Source organism: Lepisosteus oculatus, chromosome 7 (genome assembly GCF_040954835.1).
Source record: "Lepisosteus oculatus isolate fLepOcu1 chromosome 7, fLepOcu1.hap2, whole genome shotgun sequence".
NCBI classification, from domain to species: Eukaryota; Metazoa; Chordata; class Actinopteri; order Semionotiformes; family Lepisosteidae; genus Lepisosteus; species Lepisosteus oculatus.
In genome coordinates, this window is record NC_090702.1 from 43,410,960 (window position 1) to 43,432,677 (window position 21,718).

The window sequence follows — 21,718 nt, forward strand, 5'->3', positions numbered from 1 at the left end:
GATCCAGGAAATGGCTTCTGATGAATGGCCAGGGAAACTGACTTATTCTTTTGATTATGAAATAGAAGTTCTTCTTAGTAACTGGGTAACTTCCTAACTCACCATTAACAGTCACGTAAACCAAATACTAAAATATATATAAAGTACCACACCACACCCTAAGAACATTAGTGGTATGCAAAACTAGAAAACGAGTATCATTAAGTATGTGTTTCTTTAAAAGGCCTTGTAAGTCACAGTTTTGTGTCTTGTGTATGGCCTGGTTCAAAATAGTAAAGTTTATAAGAAAAGCTGCATTGACCGTTTCTGCTCATTAATCTATTTGATTAAATTAATTAATCAGTTCTTTCTGTGCTTTTTTTTATTAAGCGGCTTACACTGAAGCTCACAGATATTTTAAAAGTAACACTATTAGTGTTAAAAAGTAACACATTAGCTTGGCCTCTGACTTGAAATATTTTTTAAGGTTTGAGACGGAGACCAAAGAAGGCTTAGCAGGGTGGCTCAGTGGTGCAGTGATTAATATCGCTGCCTTGCAGTGCTGGGGTAGGCCCTAGGTTTAATCGGGGAGCTGGAATGGTGTCTGTATGGAATGTGTATGTTCATCTCGTGTTTGCAAGAGTTTTCTCTCACAGCCCAAAACCATGCTCGTAAATTAATTGGCTTCTGGGAAATCAGTGTCCCCATGTTTGTGTGTCTACATTGTAATGGACTGGCATCCAGTCCAGGGTGTACCCTGCCTTGCTCCCACTGCTTGCTGGGATAGGCTTTGGCTCCCCTGCAACTTTGAATTGGAAGAAGCTGTTAGAAGATGGATGGATGAAGAGAGAAAGCATAGCAGATGCAGAGCTCTTTCACCTGGGCTTGCAGTTTAAACGCTTGTACTGTTGCTCCTTTTTAGATCCACAAGGAGAGGTTTAAAATAGACATGCCTCACAGATTTAAAGTCTATAACTACAAGAGCCCGACATTTTGTGAACACTGTGGAACACTGCTATGGGGACTTGCAAGGCAAGGTCTGAAATGTGAAGGTGAGCCATTCACTTATCCTTCTAGGCTGTCTGCAAGGTTTCTCATTCACAATTCTGTTGTTAGGATGTACAGTAGGAGCCAAGCATTTATCAGCCTTGTACCTCAGATTCTGTGATGGGCTGTTAACATTTGTCTTCTCCCTACAGAATGTGGAATGAACGTTCATCACAAATGTCAGAAGAAAGTTGCAAACCTCTGTGGAGTAAATCAGAAGTTAATGGCTGAAGCACTGGCCATGATTGAAAGTGCACAGCAGGTTAGTGCTATGATCTTACTAAGTATTTCCTCTTGGTGAGATGCTGCATGCTTGTAGTCCTATTGGAGAGATAATATGTAATTTGTTCTGACTTTCTACCTTTTTTGTCACTTTCTGAGGATACAAAAACATACTAGTCTGCATCCATTAACAAACTTGGTGGTTTTAATTTTGAATCAATTTGAAATTTCTATAGAACATTTCCAGGGGTATGTCCTTATAATTGACTACAATAAGAATTACAGTATGCCATTAGTATGAATGTATAAATTTTGAGTTTTTACACATTCAAAAAGTCCCTTTAAAGTTCAAAGAAAAGCAAAACAAAGTTAAAAGCGCTTCTGAAATGAAATCAAATTTTCAAAATGAAAAAAAACTGCCAAGACTTTTTATAAATCATAATTCATCCTAGAAATCTTTTAAAATGTTTCTGTATCAAAAAGAAAACCAAACAATAACTTTGATACTTTGAAAAATCATTTCGGCACAGAGTATGTACTATATTTTGTCATCACGTTTCTGAAGTGTTTTTTATTTTGTTCAGTATTTATTTTTCATTCTCCCTTTCCTATGAATTAAAAAAATAAATCTTCCAGTTGCAGTGAGTGTGGCTACTTTTGATGAACACGCCATTGCTTGGTAAAAGCCATGTATTCAAGCATTTCATCACACAGAAATAAGAAGAAATTACGTGGGCCTTAGTTTCTAACCAGCAGAAGAAAAACAGGCCACATTGTACAAACTACAGCACCTGATGAACAAACATTACTCATTGAGGTGCCTACACAAGTAACATGTCAATATATATATTATATGTACTATCACTTTTCACAAACACCTCCAGACACTTCTTTCAGATGAAGCAGTAACTGCAGTCTTCACCCACACCGACACCCACTTCACACCCACTCAGCTGTTCATCTCTTAGAGCCTGCAGGCAAAATCATCATCAACAACTGTTGTCATGTGATGGATTTTAAGGCATCAAAGCACACGCTTTTACTGAAAATGTTGTCTGTTATCTTTCCATCCAGTAGGCTGTCAGTTGTGTCATACAATTACTATAGATGTCATTTTAATTTAATTTCACTGCTGCTGCTTAACATTACACAGAAAAGACTGTAAAGAGATATCCACAAAACCCAGAATCTTGACTCAAGCAGTTTATTGAGTCAACACATCTCATAAGATGAGACGCTGTTTTGTACATTTTTATGGTATAGAATTTCTATATTGTGTAAGCCAGCCATTTGTCAGCAAACATTGAAGGTTTGGAAGCCCACCAATGAATGATGGATTTATAATATATCATTTTTTTCTTCATTTTAAAACAACACGGCATATCTGACAATTTTTAAAATTTAAATACATTTTTAAGTTGCTGTATTGGAAAAATACCACCATTCCTGCTGTACTTAGTGTTTTTAGTTGAACATTGGAGATACAGTTGAATTTCACTGAGGGATTGGAAGTGGGGGGAATATCAGGAGGTATTCTCTCACACAACAGGAGGTGAACTTTATCAAAATTAGTGTTTTCATCCATAAGGCCCGATGCAGCCGTGACACAGAGATCATTGGCAGGGAGGGGCCAGTTGACATCAGCCAGCCTGGTGTTATAAGAGAGCCATCTGGTGTTCAGCACATGCCAGCGCCTGTATCCACAAGGAAAGGTAACATAACTCTTCCAGGTAGAATTGTGAATTGTGATGCCTGCATTAACAACATTGTTCTTTGAAGAGAATGAAAAAGAAAAGAACACCGCAGTTCTTTTTGTAGCTGTTATTCTTTGTAACTTATGAGGGAAGACAGTCACAATTACAATGTTTGTACTGTAACTGCGAAGCAGAATGAAAACAGTCAGGTTTAAATTTCAAGATTATTAATCCAGAGACATGGTCAGGTGTTTCTAAATGGTTTTCCTTAACAGAGAACACATAGTTGTAATATAGCAAAACTAAAAAGAACAACATTCAATTTGTGGACCGTCTTCCATGTCAAACCTATATTGTTGGTCAATATAAACCTATATTGTTTGTTATTAGGTATCAGACCATCTTGCTTTGACTTCAGAAAGGTCTAAATGAAAACCAATGAACTTTCTTTTAAAGAAAAGCAGGTAATATAAAATCTGAAAAAAAGAAAAATACCATCAGCACCCCTTTACAGAATTTGGCACACCAAAATGAACAATTTGATATATATTGCAGAACAGGTTGGTCAAGAAAAAACATTTGTAGGTGATGACCTAAAAAATAATAAGAGCTATCAAGGAAAACACCAACAACCTCCAGAGTATGGGAGTGAAGATATCAAATATTTAAGATGGCAGAATTACGAAGGCTACACTGCAAGATGTAAACATCTCATCAGTAGGAAAATAAAGCCAGATTCTAATTCTCAGAGAAGCTTTGGAGCATAGTTTAATGGACATTAAAGATAAATCTAGGCCAAAGTGATGCAAAGGTTAAAGTGTGGAGAAAGGAACAACTGCAGCTTGTCCAAACAATACTATTTCATCTGTGAAGCATGCTGTCACAAGTAGGTTATATAATTTTACCACTCTGGCAAGTCACAGAGGTCACCCATGCGTGTCATGCTGAGGATATCCTGGCTGGCTAAAACCTACCCAGTCCTGGTAGTGCTCAGCCAGTTGAATGCTGTCTCTTGGGAACTCTCTGCCAAGGTTGCAGGCCAGATTCAAACCAGTAGTATGTGGTCCAAATGAGAATTTCAGTTGTAAATGCATGGAGGTATCTAATTTTGATTTTATGAATTTTAAGGAAATATAATATGTTAAAGCATAAGTGGCTATTGTGTGTACTGTCAATATCCTTTTATTTGTTATTTTTTATCACTGCCTTATTGCTTTCACACTACAAACAAACATGTATCACTGACTGTTGTTTAATGTTTAAATGTATTGTCTTCCAACCTAACTCTATACTGGAATCAAGGACGTCATGTCCACTAATGTTTTACTGAATATTGTTATTGTGGGAATTTGAAAGATGCTGATTTCTATGACACCTTGGTATTGAATATATCCCTTCTTTTAGATCTCCAGGGAATAGCCTGGGAATGTCCCAAAGAACAGCATCAAGAACCAGAAATTCCTGAACCCACGTATGCAGTAGCAAGGAAAGAAATGCGCAAGTTTACCATTGATGATTTCATTCTACATAAAATGCTGGGAAAAGGAAGCTTTGGAAAGGTAAATAGTGGAGAAAAATGGCCAATCTGTGCTTACAGGACCATTGACAATTCATATATGCATAAGAGATGGCAGTAAAAAAAACAGGTTTTAGGCATCTTGTGCTGTTGAATTGCATTTTAAAGGCATACATTAGATATGTTACAAACCTTACAGGGTATTCAGACTGTTTAATATTTCTGCACAATGATAATCTAAAGACAAAAATGAGCAAGGTTTCCACATTAATGTATAATAGATGAGCATGGAATTGTGTTATGTAAAAACACTCCTATTGTGTTAATTATTTTTATAAAAGGCTTTAGTACATGTATGAAATACCACAAAAATGTGTATAGTTCACAAAGACTTTGTTTTCAGTTCAAGCAGTAACTCCAGTTTTATATAGACGTGTGCACCTTGTTTGTACTGTATAATCCCGTTTGTTTGTACGGGGTATGTACAGTGTCGTACCTCATTACTGTATTCACGCAAGCCATTTGTCCTTTTGCTTTGAAGTTTTCAGAGTTAGAAAGGAACCGGTCTGTTTATTGAATCTGAGGGTTTTCGCTTTCAAATTTTAGACTAACAGCCCTCTTGTTTGACATTGCAGGTGTTTCTTGCAGAACTTAAGTCAAAAAATCAATTCTTTGCAGTGAAAGCTCTGAAGAAGGACGTCGTGCTGATGGATGATGACGTGGAGTGCACTATGGTGGAAAGGAGGGTACTGTCTCTGGCATGGGAGCATCCTTTTCTCACACACCTCTACTGCACCTTCCAGACCAAGGTCAGTTCACCCCTGGATCACCACCACTGGCAGGGCTGGAGTGAGCCAAAATAATCGTTAGCCAGCATTTTTATATGTTGATTTGCGTTATGGGCATCACCGATTCTAGTGGTGCTCAGCAATGGGGATGACTTTCAGAAAGTGAATAATGTGAAATAAGTCACAAGCTTTTGTTTTTATTTTTTGAAATGTTTATGCACCAAAAACATAGTACAAGACAAAGTTTCTTTGCCTTATGAGTTAATTGAATTTCTCTACAGGGCAGTTTCAGCAGAGAGCAATAGTCGTGTTTTCCTGCAATTAAATTGTAGATTCGGTTTGGGGACAAACCTCATACCACTGAAACAAATGAAGGGCTTGTACTTACAACATGTTAATAAAGAAATCATCTGATTTTCCGTTGTTGCCATTGATCAGACTTAGCACACTATTCCATGACTTATTGCTGATGTCTTATAGATGGTTTGATAGACATGAGGTCACCAATTCTTCCAATCGTGTTCACATGCCTGAATTTTACCAATTAATCATTTGCACAGAGGTAGCTCAGCTGTGATTTGATAATGTGGGTTTCTTTTGATAGGAAAACCTCTTCTTTGTGATGGAATACCTGAATGGTGGCGATCTCATGTTCCACATACAGAATTGCCATAAATTTGAAATGCCAAGAGCAGTGTAAGACATTTTACAGTTTTATATATCCATTTTTCTCATATCTTAGTGGAAGCTGAGGTGGCTGACAATATAGGACAGAAAATCTTTCCATTTTTCTTGTCCTGTAATAAGTTTTGTTATGTTGTTTAATATTCCGTGTTACATTTACTTGGGATAAACGATTAAAGCACCTGTTCGGATTACTAGCTCAAATTAATTTATTTAGCCGATGCTGTGTAGAGCACTTACATTTGTATTCATTCATACACTTTACTGAAATACCTTGCTCAAGGATGCAACAGCAGTGTCCCAATATGAGATGTGCTGGTTACAGTCCAGAGCCCTAACTACTGCTCCACACTGCTGTCCTGTTGCATGACATGTAAACATGTAGCTCTATGTGAATAATTTACAGTTTGCAATTACCAATACTTGCTTCAACCTTAATTTCATTATCTAAAAACACTTATATCTATGCAAATACAAGTTTCACTCTTTAACCCCTATGATATTAAAAAACAAAGGTGTAGGTGTGAGTGCAGGTGTACTGTACTGCATGTTCTGGGAGGTTGATTAATGAGGCTGATAGCAGCCAACAGGATGGAGATTTTACAGTGGAAAAATGTTTTTTGGGAAATTTAAGCTGATTGTGTAGGTGATCTGTTAGACCTAATGCATTATTTTAAAATGCAAACTTAATATTCAAGTTATGTCACAATTCATACATTGCAAAGATGTTTTATATCTTTGAGAAATCAAAATTCTGAAAAAAAAATGTTAATTTATAAATGTTTAATAAATATTAAAACTGTCATAGTTGATTGTGTTTAATCGACATTGCCCTTTAAAACTATTATTTATATCTGTTACAGGTTCTATGCTGCTGAAATTATTTGTGGTCTCCAGTTCCTTCATTCTAAAGGCATCATATACAGGTAAAATAAGAGATACACCAGGCATGTTTTCATTAGAAAGTAAATTGAACACAGCATACAATGATAGCTGCTTTAAATGATCGGAGATTCTGACTTGAGCAGAAAAGGCCAGTGTACCATCATGAATTCATTAATATATTTGAATTACAAACGTCCCTGACTGCTCGTGGCTATGGGACCTTAAATAATGAGAAATTGCATTGTAACTTGAATGGAAAAGACTAGGGTATGCTTATGAATTATTCCATTAATATATTGTAATGCCAAGTATTCCTGATCGCTAGTGTTTAAGGGACCTTGAATGATCAGAGATTGGATTCTAACATAAAGGGAAAAGGCCAGTATACCCTCATGAATTCAATTCATTGATATAATTTTGATAACAAATTTTCCTCATTTGTGTTTAAGAGACCTGAAGTTGGATAACGTACTACTAGATAAAGATGGACACATAAAAATAGCAGACTTTGGAATGTGTAAGGAGAACATGTTTGAGGATGCCAGGACCTGTACTTTCTGCGGAACCCCTGACTATATTGCCCCTGAGGTGAGCATAATATTAAACATTATATCTAGTAAAATAATGCATCTGATTAGATAAAATGCACATGATTTAAAATCACCTCTACAAAAATATTTTTAAAAATTACTGTAGCCACAATCCAACTGACTTTCCTCTAAAATAATGTACAGTAGTATTCAGCTGCTACAAATGATAATAATAATAATAATATGATATATATATAGGCAGCAAAGTGGCACAGTGGTTAGCATTGCTGCCACACAGCTCTGGGGTCCTGGCTTCAATTCCTGCAGTGTCATCTGTGTGGAGTTTGTATATTCTCCCTGTGTTTGTGTGGATTTCCTCCAGGTGCTCCAATTTCTTCCCACAGTCCAAGGACATACAAGTAGATTTATTGGATTTGTGGAAAATTGGCCCTGGTGTGACCTGTAAAGGACTGATGTCCCAACCAGGATGTATTCTGCCTTGCATCTGTTGCTTGCTGGGATACGTGCCAGCATCCCCAGTGACCCGGTTTTGGATAAAGCAGTTGGAAAATGGACGTATGGGTGATATGTATGCCTGAACGAAAGCACATGTCACAGTGTGTGTTTTATTCTGTAGATTTTGCTTGGTCAGAAATATGGAAATTCAGTTGATTGGTGGTCTTTTGGAGTCCTGCTGTATGAGATGCTCATCGGTCAGTCCCCTTTTCATGGCAACGATGAAGAAGAGCTCTTCCAGTCAATCCGTACTGATGACCCCTTCTATCCAAGATGGCTCCCAAAAGACGCTAAAGAGATTCTTGTCAAGGTAAGAGCAACAGAATTTAGGGGATATATAAATCTTACCCTTTTTAATTGTACTTTTTTGTCTGTTGTCTGAAAAGATGAAGTGGATTAGAGATGTCTAGCCATACTGATTGAATCTGTTCATGATTGTTATAATTATAACACTTAAAATGAAAAAATAGTTGTGTTCTTCAATTCGTTTAATTTCAAACTGTTTGTACTACTATTAATCAATGACTATATAAATATAAATTATCAATATTTAGTTTGAATTGTTCTAACACTTTCATATGTGAACATCCATACAGTATATTAGTGTTACCTGTCACTAATCTGTTCTTTAATCACTATCCCTTGAATTAATCAAGTCGTCTCTTAACACCGACACCGAAAAGCTTTTGGGTATAGAAGTGCCACCTCTCTACAGTGACACAATCTGAAAGGTTTTAATCCAATAACAGTTTATGATACGATGTTTCTTAATATTTGGAATTGTCCATTCATTTTTCAATTATCTACTCATTTGGAATCTCCATATGACAATCAAATTGTTGTATCTAAACAATGTCTGTGATGAATAGGGACAAACAGGATGTTTTAGCTACTTGCAGTCAGAATGGTGTTTCTCATTTGCACATTGTGATCAAGCATCACTGAAAGTGTGATTTCTCATGAGAATTACCATTCTCATATACACAGACAGACCTGTTGCAGAAAGGTAGATTAGCTAATAATAAATAAATAAGCATTACATCTGTATAAGATATTAATAATTTATTTTGCTTCATTCATTTACATTCTCTGTTACTTCCCTATTTTTGGTTCAGAAAGAAGAAGTTAAGGTTACCGACTGGCAGCTCATAAAAAGTGTTTGTTCAGACACAGATAAAGTATATTTAAAAAGCTCTGTATTCTGTGAAACACCCAGGTGAATTTTCATTAATGAACTCTACAGTTATGGAAGATAGTTTACCAAACAGTCTTGAACGATAGTTTATTCTCTTGCACCGAGAATTCTCAAACATTTAACAATAAGATATAATAGAATAAGTATCAAAATGTACGACTATATTTTTGACCTACCTCTAAATGTATTTAAAATGTATATTTTTGGATAAGTTAAATATACACATTTTGGATATTGTTTAATGTTTTGGCCTTCATTTTGATCAATTAATCATTCCTCACTGTGATACACTAGAGTGATTTTGAATAACTATGAAGAAATGAAAATGTAAAACAAATCAGAGGGAAAAGATTGATATGGAATCAAGAGAGAATGAAGGACAATATTCACACAGTACTGATATAGTACTCTTGAGTGGAAAATGTAGCACTCATTAATAAAAACTTAACCTATAAATTAAGCACCATTATCAAATTAAGAATGTATAATAATCACAATGTTTGATAATATTGCTTTTAACAGATGAATTCTCAAAAGGCAGGTGACAGGCATTTAAGAAAATTCATGTATTTTAATTAATAAAATCTCAAAGGACAAGAAACACAGAGCACAGATAAGGGGTGAATGCACAAACTAAGGTAAAATAATTAGTGGAAAACCATGGGGATAGGACAGTTGATCTTCCTGATTTATATTAATGATATAGATTTTGGCATAGTGATTAAACTAGTCAAATTTGCAGATGATACCAAATTAGGAGGATTAGCAAACACTGTATAATCTGCAAAGATGGTATTTATAATGTAGATGAGTATAGAGTAATGCATGGAAGTAGCAAAAATATAAATGACCGATCTCAAATGGGAAATACTGAGCTTGAAGTAACAATTTAAGAAAAAAAAACTAGGTGTTTTTGTTCACACATTTATTTTCCATCTTATAGAAAATATAAGTAAACATTAAATAAGGCAAAAAGAATGTACAGAGATATAGTTGAAAGCATAGAGATGCCATGTTACAAATACCCACAGATCAGTCCAAGGAACAGAAACCAAGTTCATTTCTGGTAAAATGAAAGTCCAACTCTGAAAGGTTAGAAGAACTGAATATTTTTAATCTCAAACAAGGAAGACTAAAAAGTATTAAAATTCCCCAAAGGCGATAACACACTTCTGAATTAACAACAGGAAACAAATGTAATCAAGCACTAAATCACCTGATTAGTGACAGAGTGCTTAGGTACAAGTGATAAAATGATTTAACCTGTTGAATCATGCCCTGTCAAAATTAAGAAAGAAAAACACAGAAACCAACTGATATTCACCACTTATCATGTCAACACCTTCATTCTGTTGGTATGTTGATGGCCAAACTAAATGACTTCTGATAGATTTCGAGAGCTTTGGAGTAAACTCCTCTTTGTTAAAGAACTGAGGCTTTGCATAGACTGGTGGTTCTCAAACTGTGGTACGCGTACCAGTTGTGGTACATGGAGTGCCGCCAGGTGATATGCCATATGTCCCTGGAACTTTGTTGTGTGCACTGAAAAATTGGGATTTAATATTTTCTAATTTAATAAAATTAGTTTGTATCGAATACGCAGCCGATGTACTACAATACAGTGCGCGCTAATACTTGAGTGGACACGAGCTACAGTGTAATTCTATACCATTTTATAGGAATACATGGTACGAACGCAAGTGACCAATTGTATTTAAAAAAAGTTATCTCCAGCAAATAGGGAGGTAGAGAATGTGTGTGATTTTGGACAATGCCAATGTTGTAAGCACAGGAAAGCATAGAAATGCGTACTACGAACACTGGCAATCTGAGCACAGGAAAGCGTGATAATAGAAAAATATTTAAGAACTGTTCTAGGTTCATTTGAGAAAAATACACCGAGCGATTCTATGTTTCGCTCCCATGCGCATGAAATATAAACTTCTTTTAACTTCTGAGACAAACCCCTGAAATGGAAACGGGGAAAAACGCAAGCTTGCGGAATGCTAAAGCAGGTAAGGCCCATACTATTTGTGAAGTAACTTTGTTTACCATTGGCAAAAGAGCTGACACGTATTATGTGTGGAGAAAAAGCTGCTGAAATGAAGCTGCTGAAATGGTGCTTTTTTATTGTTTATTTTTAATTGTTGTTGTTGTTCCTTTTGTCATTCTGTAAACTGCTTTGAGAAACCACCTTTAAAGGCACTATATCAAATAAAGTTTATTATAATATTTATTATATGTATATGTGAGTGTGTGCGCGCACGCGTGTTCATGTTGGTCATTATGATTTTCTGGGGTTCCTATGAGAAGATGACTTGTAGGTGGTACTTGGATGCTTTGGTTTGATCAGGGGTGGTACTTGGTCCAAAAAGTTTGAGAACTTTGGCATAGACCACCCTGATCGATGTCTGCCAGTGTGAAGCAGATTTGCTAATTGTTCTAGAGAACAGACCAAGCAATGGCAAGATCAGCAGTTACTGTATATTTTTATCAGTAGTAAATGTCGAAAATGTAACGTGCCAAGCCTGTCAGATTTTACATTTGGCATGCAAGCACTGCTGCACAAATTCTTGTGTGGATTTTAACAAAGAATTCCTTGCATGTAGTCTATTATGAGGTTTGGATAAATAAGAATAGTGTGATTTATAAAAATAAGCGCAAATATGTAAAGCAAGGAGAGCTATGATCATGCAGTAACCCTGAGGTGCTGGATTTATGTGATTGCAGTTATTCGTGAGAGAGCCGGAGCGTAGACTGGGAGTGAAAGGAAATATCCGCCAGCACGTTTTCTTCAGAGACATCAACTGGACGGTGCTGGAGAACAGAGAGGTCGAGCCACCCTTCAAACCCACTGTGGTAAGAGTCCTCACTTCCAGGAGATTAAAAGAAAAGAGTGGGAAAGAGACTCTTCAACTTCTGTGTCATGTCAGTGTTAGTGAAATTAAAGAAGACTGTTGCATTTTAAATGTGCATATGCTTCTTAGATGATTAAGGTTTAATGGCAAAGAGTATAATACTAACTCAATTTATACAGTTATAAATCTACGGTTTGGTAAGTTTTAAAATCATTATTTTTAAGGAATGACAACAGTTTCTCAATCAACTCTTGACGCATCTGTTTGTGTTCTTGTCAACTGCTTTTCACTGGTTTTCCAGCTTGATCATAGAAGACACTAGAATAAAATAGAAAAACGTTTGAAAGAGTTTGAAATCAAGCTTTTAATTTTCCTAAACTTTAGATGCATCTTAAATCACTTCACAATTATGTCTCCTTTTAAAATCCAATGATCTTGATAATGAGATAATGAGAAAGCACAGCTTGTGAAATAAAACCAGATGGCTAATAGCAACAGATTACGCTCCATAATGTGTTTTCTGTTCTGATGTTTGTCTTTCATGAGATACAAATATTTTAAACATCAGGAAAATTTCTGTACAAAAAGTTCTGTTTTTTTTTTAAGCTGTCTGCGACATTTAGCAAGGTAAGGTCATAACCTGCTCAGCAGGACACAGCCAGGGATCTTTCTTCTGAAAGAATGGATAAATCAAAGCTGTTCTTATTCCATTTAAAGTTGGTTCTGTGAAGTGCTCATGTCCCAGCAGGGTGATCTGCTTATAGAATTGAAGGTCACCTAAATAATCACTCTCCATGTCACCTGGGAAGAAACGTTTGTTAGTGCAGGATGATTTGTCCATTTTTAAAAAATGAATTCAAAAGAAGGCCCTAAGTTTTCTCCCCATGGTGCTTTATTGTGGTCTGATAAGTACAAATCTGGGGCTTTGGTTATGCTTCCACCCTGAGGTACTACTGCCATCAATGGCTATGAGTTGTTCTCAATAGATCTCTTTTTGTGAAGCTCAAGAAAGGAGTGTTCGTGATTCTTGCTGAAGGAAATAAAATATTATCTAGTGAGGAAAGTGTAACCTGTTTACATATGGTCTGAATTTGGATGGAAATGATTAAGTGAACTAGGCTGTTCAGCAGCTGTAACTGAAATTCACTTGATGATTAGTCATATTTTCTATTTTTTTAGAAACCTTAGCACCACTCCTGAGTCTAAACCAATAGTTCTGCCATCTATGCATATTCCTTTTCTTGTGCTTTGATCTTCACATACATCAGAACATTGTGGTGAATATGTATGCAAATGTAACTGAATGTGGATTTTTTTTTTGTTTTCAGAAATCTCCAAATGACTGCAGCAATTTTGATAAGGAGTTCTTAAATGAGAAACCGAGACTCTCTTGTGCTGACAGGGCCCTCATCAACAGTGTGGACCAAACTATGTTCAACAATTTCTCCTTTGTTAACCCCAAAATGGACAGGCTTAATAAGCCTGTGGAAATTGTTCACTGACACGTTGAATGTGTTATGAATGCAATTCATTATATTCCATTTACAGGAGTTCAGTGTGTTATTTGTGACTTCCTTAATCAGAAGCAACTGTTAATTGCTAACCTCGGTCTGTGAAATCTTACTAATATGATTCATATGATTTTTGTTTCTTGAATAATGGTCACAGAAAATAATTTATTAACGAGGATGTGTTATGTCTTTAGATATATTTAATGTAATTTGTGTAATTTTTGCTTTGTTAGTGTTTATAAACTGGCAACATGGTTGCATTTTGCATGAAGATTATTGTGTACTGTGTAATTGTGCCTTGTTCAGTTTGTCACTTGCTCGGTCAGATTCTTATAATGGCAAACAAACTGACAAATATAAAGAGACTGTGCTTAGTACTTTTACTTTAGCTCGCTTACCCAAGGAAATGACAGTGCTGATCGGAGATCGACATTGTCCCAACCCCCCCAGAAGATTCCCAAAAACACAGATGCAGATTTCGAACACTGAGCCAAGATCAAGTCTTAGCAGTGTCACCTGAACCAAGCAGAAGGTGCATGTAACAAATGAAAAACAATTAGAAGCCAGGCTGGCACTCATTTGAACTAGAGGATTCGGATATGTGGTGTGTAAGAAGCACGTATGCAGCAGGCGACAAAATGCAAGTCAGCCAGCAGGTGGCTTCACTGGCAGCTAGCAACAGCAGCATGCGTGGCAAGTTCGATTCGGAACTCAGTGGTGGGCAGTGGAAGATGTTGCAGCAAGCGGGGGGAGTAGTTCAGCACAAAAACAGGATCTTACTGAGTTTCTACAGAAGATAAGAACGTTTCAGAAGCTGAAGTCACGAAAAGAGAAGGAATAACAGTATAGTGTGGATTTGGGAGGGGGAAGGGCTGACTCTAACCATTTTGATGCCAGCCAAAAGAGGGGGGGGAGGGGGATTGGGGGATCCCACTGCTGTAGCTGCATTGGCCTGGGCACCAGGAATAGTGTGGGGATGATGAACGACAAAGCCCGTATACGGTGCAGACCGACGCCACGTGCTCACTCCCGAGGTAAAGAGTAGGAACCAGCAACCACAGGCTCCCGCGGTAGACAGTGAATAGAAGGGTGAGTGAGTGGGTAAAGAGATGGAAACGAGATGTAGACTGGATCCGTAGGTACGATGGGCTGGACGCTCAGCCAGAAATGGAGAGAGAAGGGGAAAGGAAAGAGCGTGCGAGATTGGGAAGAGGGAATGGGCAGGGGAACAAAACCGATGCGGTTGCTCGCAGTTTCTGGAAGGCTTGCTGACGTTAAGAGACCTGAAAGAAAAAACACAATGAAGGTAAGATACCAGCAGCCCTGAGTGTGAAAGACGTTCTTGTGCGGAAGAGAAAGACTAGAATTTGACCTCCTCCTGAACTCTGTTCAAGAACACCATTAATTACAAACTTGTGCTCAGGGTAGCTTTGAACAGTGGCGTTAAATTCAACCAAAGAAATGAATGTTTATAAATCAACCCTTATACAAATAACTACTGTATACGTGATTTATAGGTTTCTACTGAAATGCTCCAATCTATAAATTTAGGACATTTCGATATAAATATTTTTTCTAGGGGATGTTTGGAATATACCTCATTGTAGCATAGAAGGTTCCTTGAATAATGCTGTTTGGATAATCCTACTGAAAAGCAAAGGAGCACTCATGGGAAATGTTCTGCAACATGGACACTGTAAAGGAACAAATGTATATTAATCTACATTATTAAAGAGCAATCCAAATATATTTTGAACACTGTGTAAATATTATCACAATCTGTCCATAGCTGTGTTGCTATATTGGTCCATACTCGCATGTTCTGAAAGTAGTAGGTATACCATATGAACACTTACTCAAATGTATTAATCTTTATTTAGATTATTGTATTCTAAAGATTATTTTAAATAAAAGCATGTTCTTTTGTATAAAAGTGTTACATATAGTTAAGTTGTGAAAATATTACTAGATGATGCAAAATCACCTCCTTGTGTACACATACTGTCAGTGTTACATTCAAACAGATAATGAACACCTAATGCCAGGCAATTGACACACCCCTTCAGTACTGTGATATATAGTTACTGAAGAGAAGAGCATGGACACAGCCTGGGTTTTATTGATTACAACTTTTTAAGGTTTCAAAGTAAAATCAATTGTGTTTTTGTGGTAAATGTTGCCCTACTATAAGAGGTAGAAGAAAGCATGAACATTAAATATCATTGTATTCACTGTTGTTATTCTGTAATGTTGTAATGTAGTATTTTGTAATGTTTTGCAGTGTTAGATATTACCATGCATATCTGTGATTAAGTTGGTATTTTCTGTGAAATGTAAAAGAACATATTTAAGCTTTATTATTCATGTTAAATGTGTTATCCTGTTTAGGTGTTTATTGCTTGATCTGTTGTTTTCCAGTCCAGGTCTTTATCAGGATTTTAAATAACCACTGGAGAATATGCATGAAACTCTCTAATAGCATTTATTTCTCTGTATATGAAACAGTATTTTATAAATATGTCCTGCTAGCAACTTGCATAAATTCAGCTATAAATGAGAAAAGTAATTAAAGATGCTGTTGAGTGCTGAGATCACTCTTCTTCAAACAAGTAGAGGTGTTAACCTCAGTGCCTTGGCTAAATTCCACCTCAAAACAATTTCTTTTTTGCTGGTGCACACTTTGTGCTGTGCATCACCGAGGTAGGTACTGCATTTCAGCATTGAATGAAGCAGAATCTCCTTCCATATGTAAAGTGCTTTGACATCCTCAAGAATGAAAACCTCTGTAAGTCACATTTAATTCTAATTATTAATACTAGCATTACTAGCTATTTCTAAGGCCACACTTCTTCTCCTGCACATTCATTTTCTTTGCCAGCTCGACTTCAAGGCCTTTTTGTTGAACAACTAAATTTGTCTCTTATGAATGCAGACTGGGTGGCATGGTGATACAGTGGTTAGCATTGCTGTCTCTCCTGCTGGGGCCCTGGGTCCGGTTGTGAACATGGAGTGCTATCTCCTCCCATAGTCCAAAAACATGCTAGTACTGTATGTCAACTGGCTTCTGGAAACACTGACCCTAGTGTGAGTCTGTGTGTCTGCCCTGCACTAGACCGTTTTATAAGTAGTTACAGTACCTTGTTCTGTTAATACTAGCAGCTCAGACGTCAGTGAAAAGAGTTTGAAACATGGTGAAATAGGTTGGTTACTTGTTGTGTCTTGCTTGCCCTAACCTTCACTTGGCCTGATATCCTCTTTTACATCCTCACTACCTCAGTAATCAGTCCATGGGCTGTTTTAAGGGTAAAGTTGTCATCCCATAACCACGAACTTTGCCCTGTTGAGGCCGTTGCCTTTTTCTAAAGCTGCAGTAGTACTTCAAATATTTATTGGTTAATATAGGACAGTAGCAGTGTGGGAGGAGAATTGAATATCTGTTGCCATGACCTTTCGTATAGATTGCAACCCTGACTTAAAGAAAGGTATATTTCCGTTTTATTGTTCATCTATTTTTCTTATACGTATTGATTCCCATGTCCTGATCAAGACGATGTGTGGAAATGAGAAAAAGTGCACACAGAATGCTTGGGTATGCGGTAAAAAGTGAAAAAAAAATCAACAGAAGGAAGTTACGATCAAGCCTTAAAAAGTGATAGGCCTCATTTAGAATATTTGGCTGAGTTTTGGTCACCATACCATAAATCAGAGACAGCCTTTAAGAAAGTTTTAAAAAGGCAACAAGAAATATTATCTGCGCATCTACAGTAGATACTCCCTGTGGATTGCCATATATGGATGGATTAAAGGAATTAAACAAATGAGACTTAGAGAAGATTTGGTCCATTTATTATATGAAAAGAGGTGGATATAGGGTCTGCTCAGATACTATTTCACACTAAAGGATGAAACAAGAATGGGGCATTAAAAGTGGAAAATACAAGGGAACTCATTTAGGAGTAAGAACATGAAACAGTTCTTTACGCAAAGAGTGTGAGGGTTGTGGCAGTCTGGAACAGGCTTTGTGCTCCCTTAAGAACTAACTGGAAAAAAATTTAGATTCTCTTAGGATAAAAGACCTCCCCTCACTTGCAGTCTTTCTTACTTTCATATATATACGCTTGCTGTGGTAATGCCACATTTTCAAAAGAGTGTATACCTCAGCGTAGTGTACACAAGTATCATAACCTCATGAGCATATTCAGTTATTGTGAAGTGTATTTGGTTTGATTTCTTTTGGCTTGGCCAGAGTTCATTTGTTATTTTAGACAAAATGCTGCAAAAAATACACAGTCTCGAAGAGTGCCTCATTTCTTGACAGTTTTTTTTATTTCGTTTATCTGGGCATAAATTCTTTGTGGTGTTCAGGCTGTGACATCAGAAGCGGGAGGCATTTTTCCTGTGGTAAACCCGTTATCTCACACAGAGAGGAGTGACAGGAGTTGACTTACAAGAGCTCATGTATAACTCTCTGTAGCGTAATTTTTCAGTTTAAAAGTGATTCCTGCAGACATTACACTTACACCCAGACACTCATACCTACACAACTATGTGCAATGCTGTGCACATTAATACGAAAAACGTCAAGGTTATTGTTATATTTTATAGCTAAAGGCAGGTGAATAGCTTTTTTGCTTCAGGTCTTGCAAGTTTAGCTCTTAAAATTAATACAGTTTTTAAAAGGTAGGTTCAATTTAAGATATGCAACATCTGTGTTACACATAGACGCATACACTTAGCTGTATTACATGTAGTATTGACTTAATTATCTCCAAACAATAAACGTTTGAATAAATTATCTTTGAAAACATTTGTCTATTAAACAGTTTTTGGAACTTCATCTCATGTTCCCAGAACTCAGGCACGTTTTGAAGAATGACATTAGCTATATCTCTCCAGTAACCTTTTAAATGTATTTAATAAAGATGTATCATAGTACTGTACGTGTTCAGAACAGCACTGCCCCCAAGTGGTGACATACAGAATAAAATGTTTTTTGTTTTTAATTCCTTCACCTTCAATGCATTCCTTCTCGCCTAAAATCTGAGAAAATAAGAACATTTCTAAACACTTCATCCAATTCAGGGTCACGGGGAATCTTGAACTGATCCTGGTAAGCAATGGGCATGACATGGGGTATACTCCGCATTAGACTTCAGTCCACCATAGGGCACACACACAGACATTAACACAGACTCACACAAGAGTCAGTTTTTCCAGAAGCCAAAGAACCTACTAGGTATGTTTTTGGACTGTGGGGGGAAACCAGAGCACCTGGAGGAAACCCATGTGACCACAAGGAGAACATGCAAACTCCACACAGATTGGTCTAGAATTGAAACCAGGGCCCAGGCACTGTGAGTCTGCAATGCTAACCACTGTGCCACTGTGTCACCCCTAAATATAAACCTCTGAAACGTAAAGAAAAAATATCTAAAAACATGAGTTGCTAGTAGCTAATTGATCGGCAGATCTCATCTAGCTGCCATTCCTTCAAAAAAGAGAGTATTTCAATGTCCACAACATGGGTGGGTAGCTTGTTCTACCTATCCCCAAAATTCTGTCTGAAAAAGTGCCTCTCAGAGAGTAAAGCCAGCGTAATTAAATGTAGTGTGCAAAGAGAAACAATGAATCCCTTTGATTAGTACTTTTTAGTTGATCATTTTTTGTCCCGAATTCTTATTTTAACTTTAATCTCAGCGGCATGAAATATCAATGTCTAAAAAATAAACGGTACACAAAGTGATTCTAAATCTCAGTTTATTCACTGTGTGTTAACCTATGATTTAAACTGAATTTTTATTTAGTCCTATAAGAAATGGGAAAAAAATATTATTTTCTTTCTCATCAGTGAAATAGCAAGAAAATTGACTTTGATGTTTTTTTTTCCCCCTACTGAGAACTTTGGTTAATATATTTAACATTTTCACTTAGTAAACAGAGTTCTGTCACTCTACGGATATTCCATTCTGAAAAACAATTTACTACAAATGCAGAGTTTCCTGTCTTTATCATAAAACCTGACCTCCGTGTGGCAGTGATTAGGGCTACACTAGTACCATTACGTTTCTTTCGGTAGAATTAAACCCTGACTTTCTCAATGAAGTGCCTCTCAGAGCCCAAGGAGCAACTGTCCTAATCTCACAACCTCGTTAAATAGATCTTAGACTGCGACTGACCTGAATGAGAAAGTCAGTTGTCTAAAGATGACCAAGGTTAAGATGACATCACCTATATCTGTCTTCTCGACTTACCTTGGGCTGCCAAGGAGATTAGAAGACACGGTTTGAACTGAAGTCATTCTCTGTCACAATTAATCGGATTTCAAACAGAAACGCTGCTCTGTGATCATTCCTTCTGGAGGCTTAAATGTTCCTCACCTTGTGAATGGTGCACAAGGCGCAAGCTAAAACGATTAGAAGTGTTTTATATAGAGGTCTAAATGAGCTTTAGAACGGAGGCAATGATTAAGCCATTTGTTCTAGTCATTGGTATCGGCATTTACACATTTCGTCCGCAAGAGGGAGATGTTTTCTAGCAAATAATGGGCAGAATTTAAGGTTAACCGGTATCTGAAGCTCACCTATTGTTCCGAGGGTTATAATTGCATTTCTACACCCACCAATTGTTTTCTTTGTTGTGGGATGAAAAGACTGAATTTGAGCCTTCAAAAGATCCTATTTCTTTTCCATACCTTTTCTCATGCAAAGCTTTAAGTCCCACAGTCATTTCTAGTTTCCATTGGCTTGCATTATTAACGATGCTATTCTGTTGTTTAAAGATTCCCCCCTGGGAAAACAGGGAAAAGTGGTTGAGAGACAATCCGTACTCTTTGGACAAGTAACTGCTATGTTTTTGTTTTCATTACTTAAAATCAAATTAATTCAACCAGTACCCGGTTCATGCAGTTAACCTTACACACACTGTTAAACAGTGAAAGACTGCTCAGGAACATGTTTTCTGTGAGATACAATAATTTGCCATACCACCCAAGATATTTACATCTTGTTTGGTGATGGTTCCCAGCCATGGTTAAAAGGAAACACTATCTGCAGGTGTTTGTTCCTGCTGACCTCTAAAGCTACACTTCTAATTGATGGCTTTATGATGAAAGGGGGGAAATGTCAATGTATGAAAAACTCTCAAAATGAGTGTTTTTATTTTCTCCTAAAGATGCCCAGCCGGTTACATTTCAAACCACAAGCCTGAAAGAGCGTAGTTCTTAATCCCAGAAATTTGATACAAGGTTGATATTTAAGGTCAAATCCCAGTTGACCTTTTCAGAGCTGCAAGCAAATTTCCAGACCTGATCCATATAGAAATTTGGAATCAATATGCCAGTGATTAAGAACTCGGCTGAAGCAAAAAACAAAATACAGTGATGCCCGAGGACCAGGGCTGTTAATCAATCTCTACTAGAATGTCATCTTTGGTTCTGTGTGCACAGAATCTCAGGATTCTTATTTTGGGTATATTAAGCTTTAAGGGGGCAATCAAAACATTTTAATTAATTTTAACTGCGCTCATTTCACTTCTGTTGGGTAATAAATATGAATTTGCACCAGAAGTGAAACAAGTGCAGAGTCATTAGAATATACTGTAAGTGAACACAAGAAAGGTAACAAGGGGGATATTTTTTTTGGTCATCAATTATTGATCTAATGCTCTCTTCAGCCTTTTTACTAAGAGTCTTAGCTAGAATACTAATCTGGGAATAACTCCTACTGAAGACAGCAATTTGACCAATTCATAGATTGATAGACATTTGACGTGCTACAGCAGACATCGCACATGTAATGCAGAAATAGAAAAGAGTAAGGGCTTTAGAGCTCTACAAGGATAACTGCCTTGAGCACTGTGCTAGACTTTCGATGTGTTTGTTTATTCTATCATTAATTTTTCCGAACCTCCAAAGGAATAATCAATTCAATAAAAACAGTACATAAATTATACACCTGTAAGGAATAACCCTTTGAAAAATGTTTTCCTTATGTCTATTAAAAGCTCCTGAAAGTTTTTTCAGTCATAAAAGCTGGTCAAAATCAGACATTCATATTCCAAACTTTTGAATACGACCTACAGATACCTACAGTAAGAACACAACAGTTCTCTTAATCAGCCTCCCAATACATCACTACCTACATGATGCAGTCTGATTTTTCCCAGATTGGCCAGGTGCCCAATACTACTACAAGATAAGCAGGATGTCCCACCTACACAGTCACAAGATTACAGATATGATGCAACATCTAGCAAAAAAATTTCCAACTACAATTCAGTCCATAAGTATTTGGAC

General features: G+C 36.9%; 1 protein-coding gene across 2 annotated transcripts in view; it reads left to right on the plus strand.

Annotated features, from left to right (window-relative positions):
* Nucleotides 1–13,698, plus strand: part of prkcq (protein kinase C, theta) — a 30,372-nt gene extending 16,674 nt beyond the window's left edge. For both annotated transcript variants that reach the window (XM_006633341.3, XM_015352452.2), the window contains exons 9-19: nt 902–1,031; nt 1,179–1,288; nt 2,837–2,960; nt 4,347–4,501; nt 5,094–5,267; nt 5,851–5,942; nt 6,794–6,856; nt 7,265–7,403; nt 7,983–8,171; nt 11,787–11,915; nt 13,243–13,698. In XM_006633341.3, coding sequence (XP_006633404.1) covers nt 902–1,031; nt 1,179–1,288; nt 2,837–2,960; nt 4,347–4,501; nt 5,094–5,267; nt 5,851–5,942; nt 6,794–6,856; nt 7,265–7,403; nt 7,983–8,171; nt 11,787–11,915; nt 13,243–13,416 — 1,479 coding nt within the window. In that variant the 3' untranslated portion in view covers nt 13,417–13,698. The remainder of the gene's footprint in view (nt 1–901; nt 1,032–1,178; nt 1,289–2,836; nt 2,961–4,346; nt 4,502–5,093; nt 5,268–5,850; nt 5,943–6,793; nt 6,857–7,264; nt 7,404–7,982; nt 8,172–11,786; nt 11,916–13,242) is intronic.
* The last annotated feature ends 8,020 nt before the right edge of the window (nt 13,699–21,718 follow it).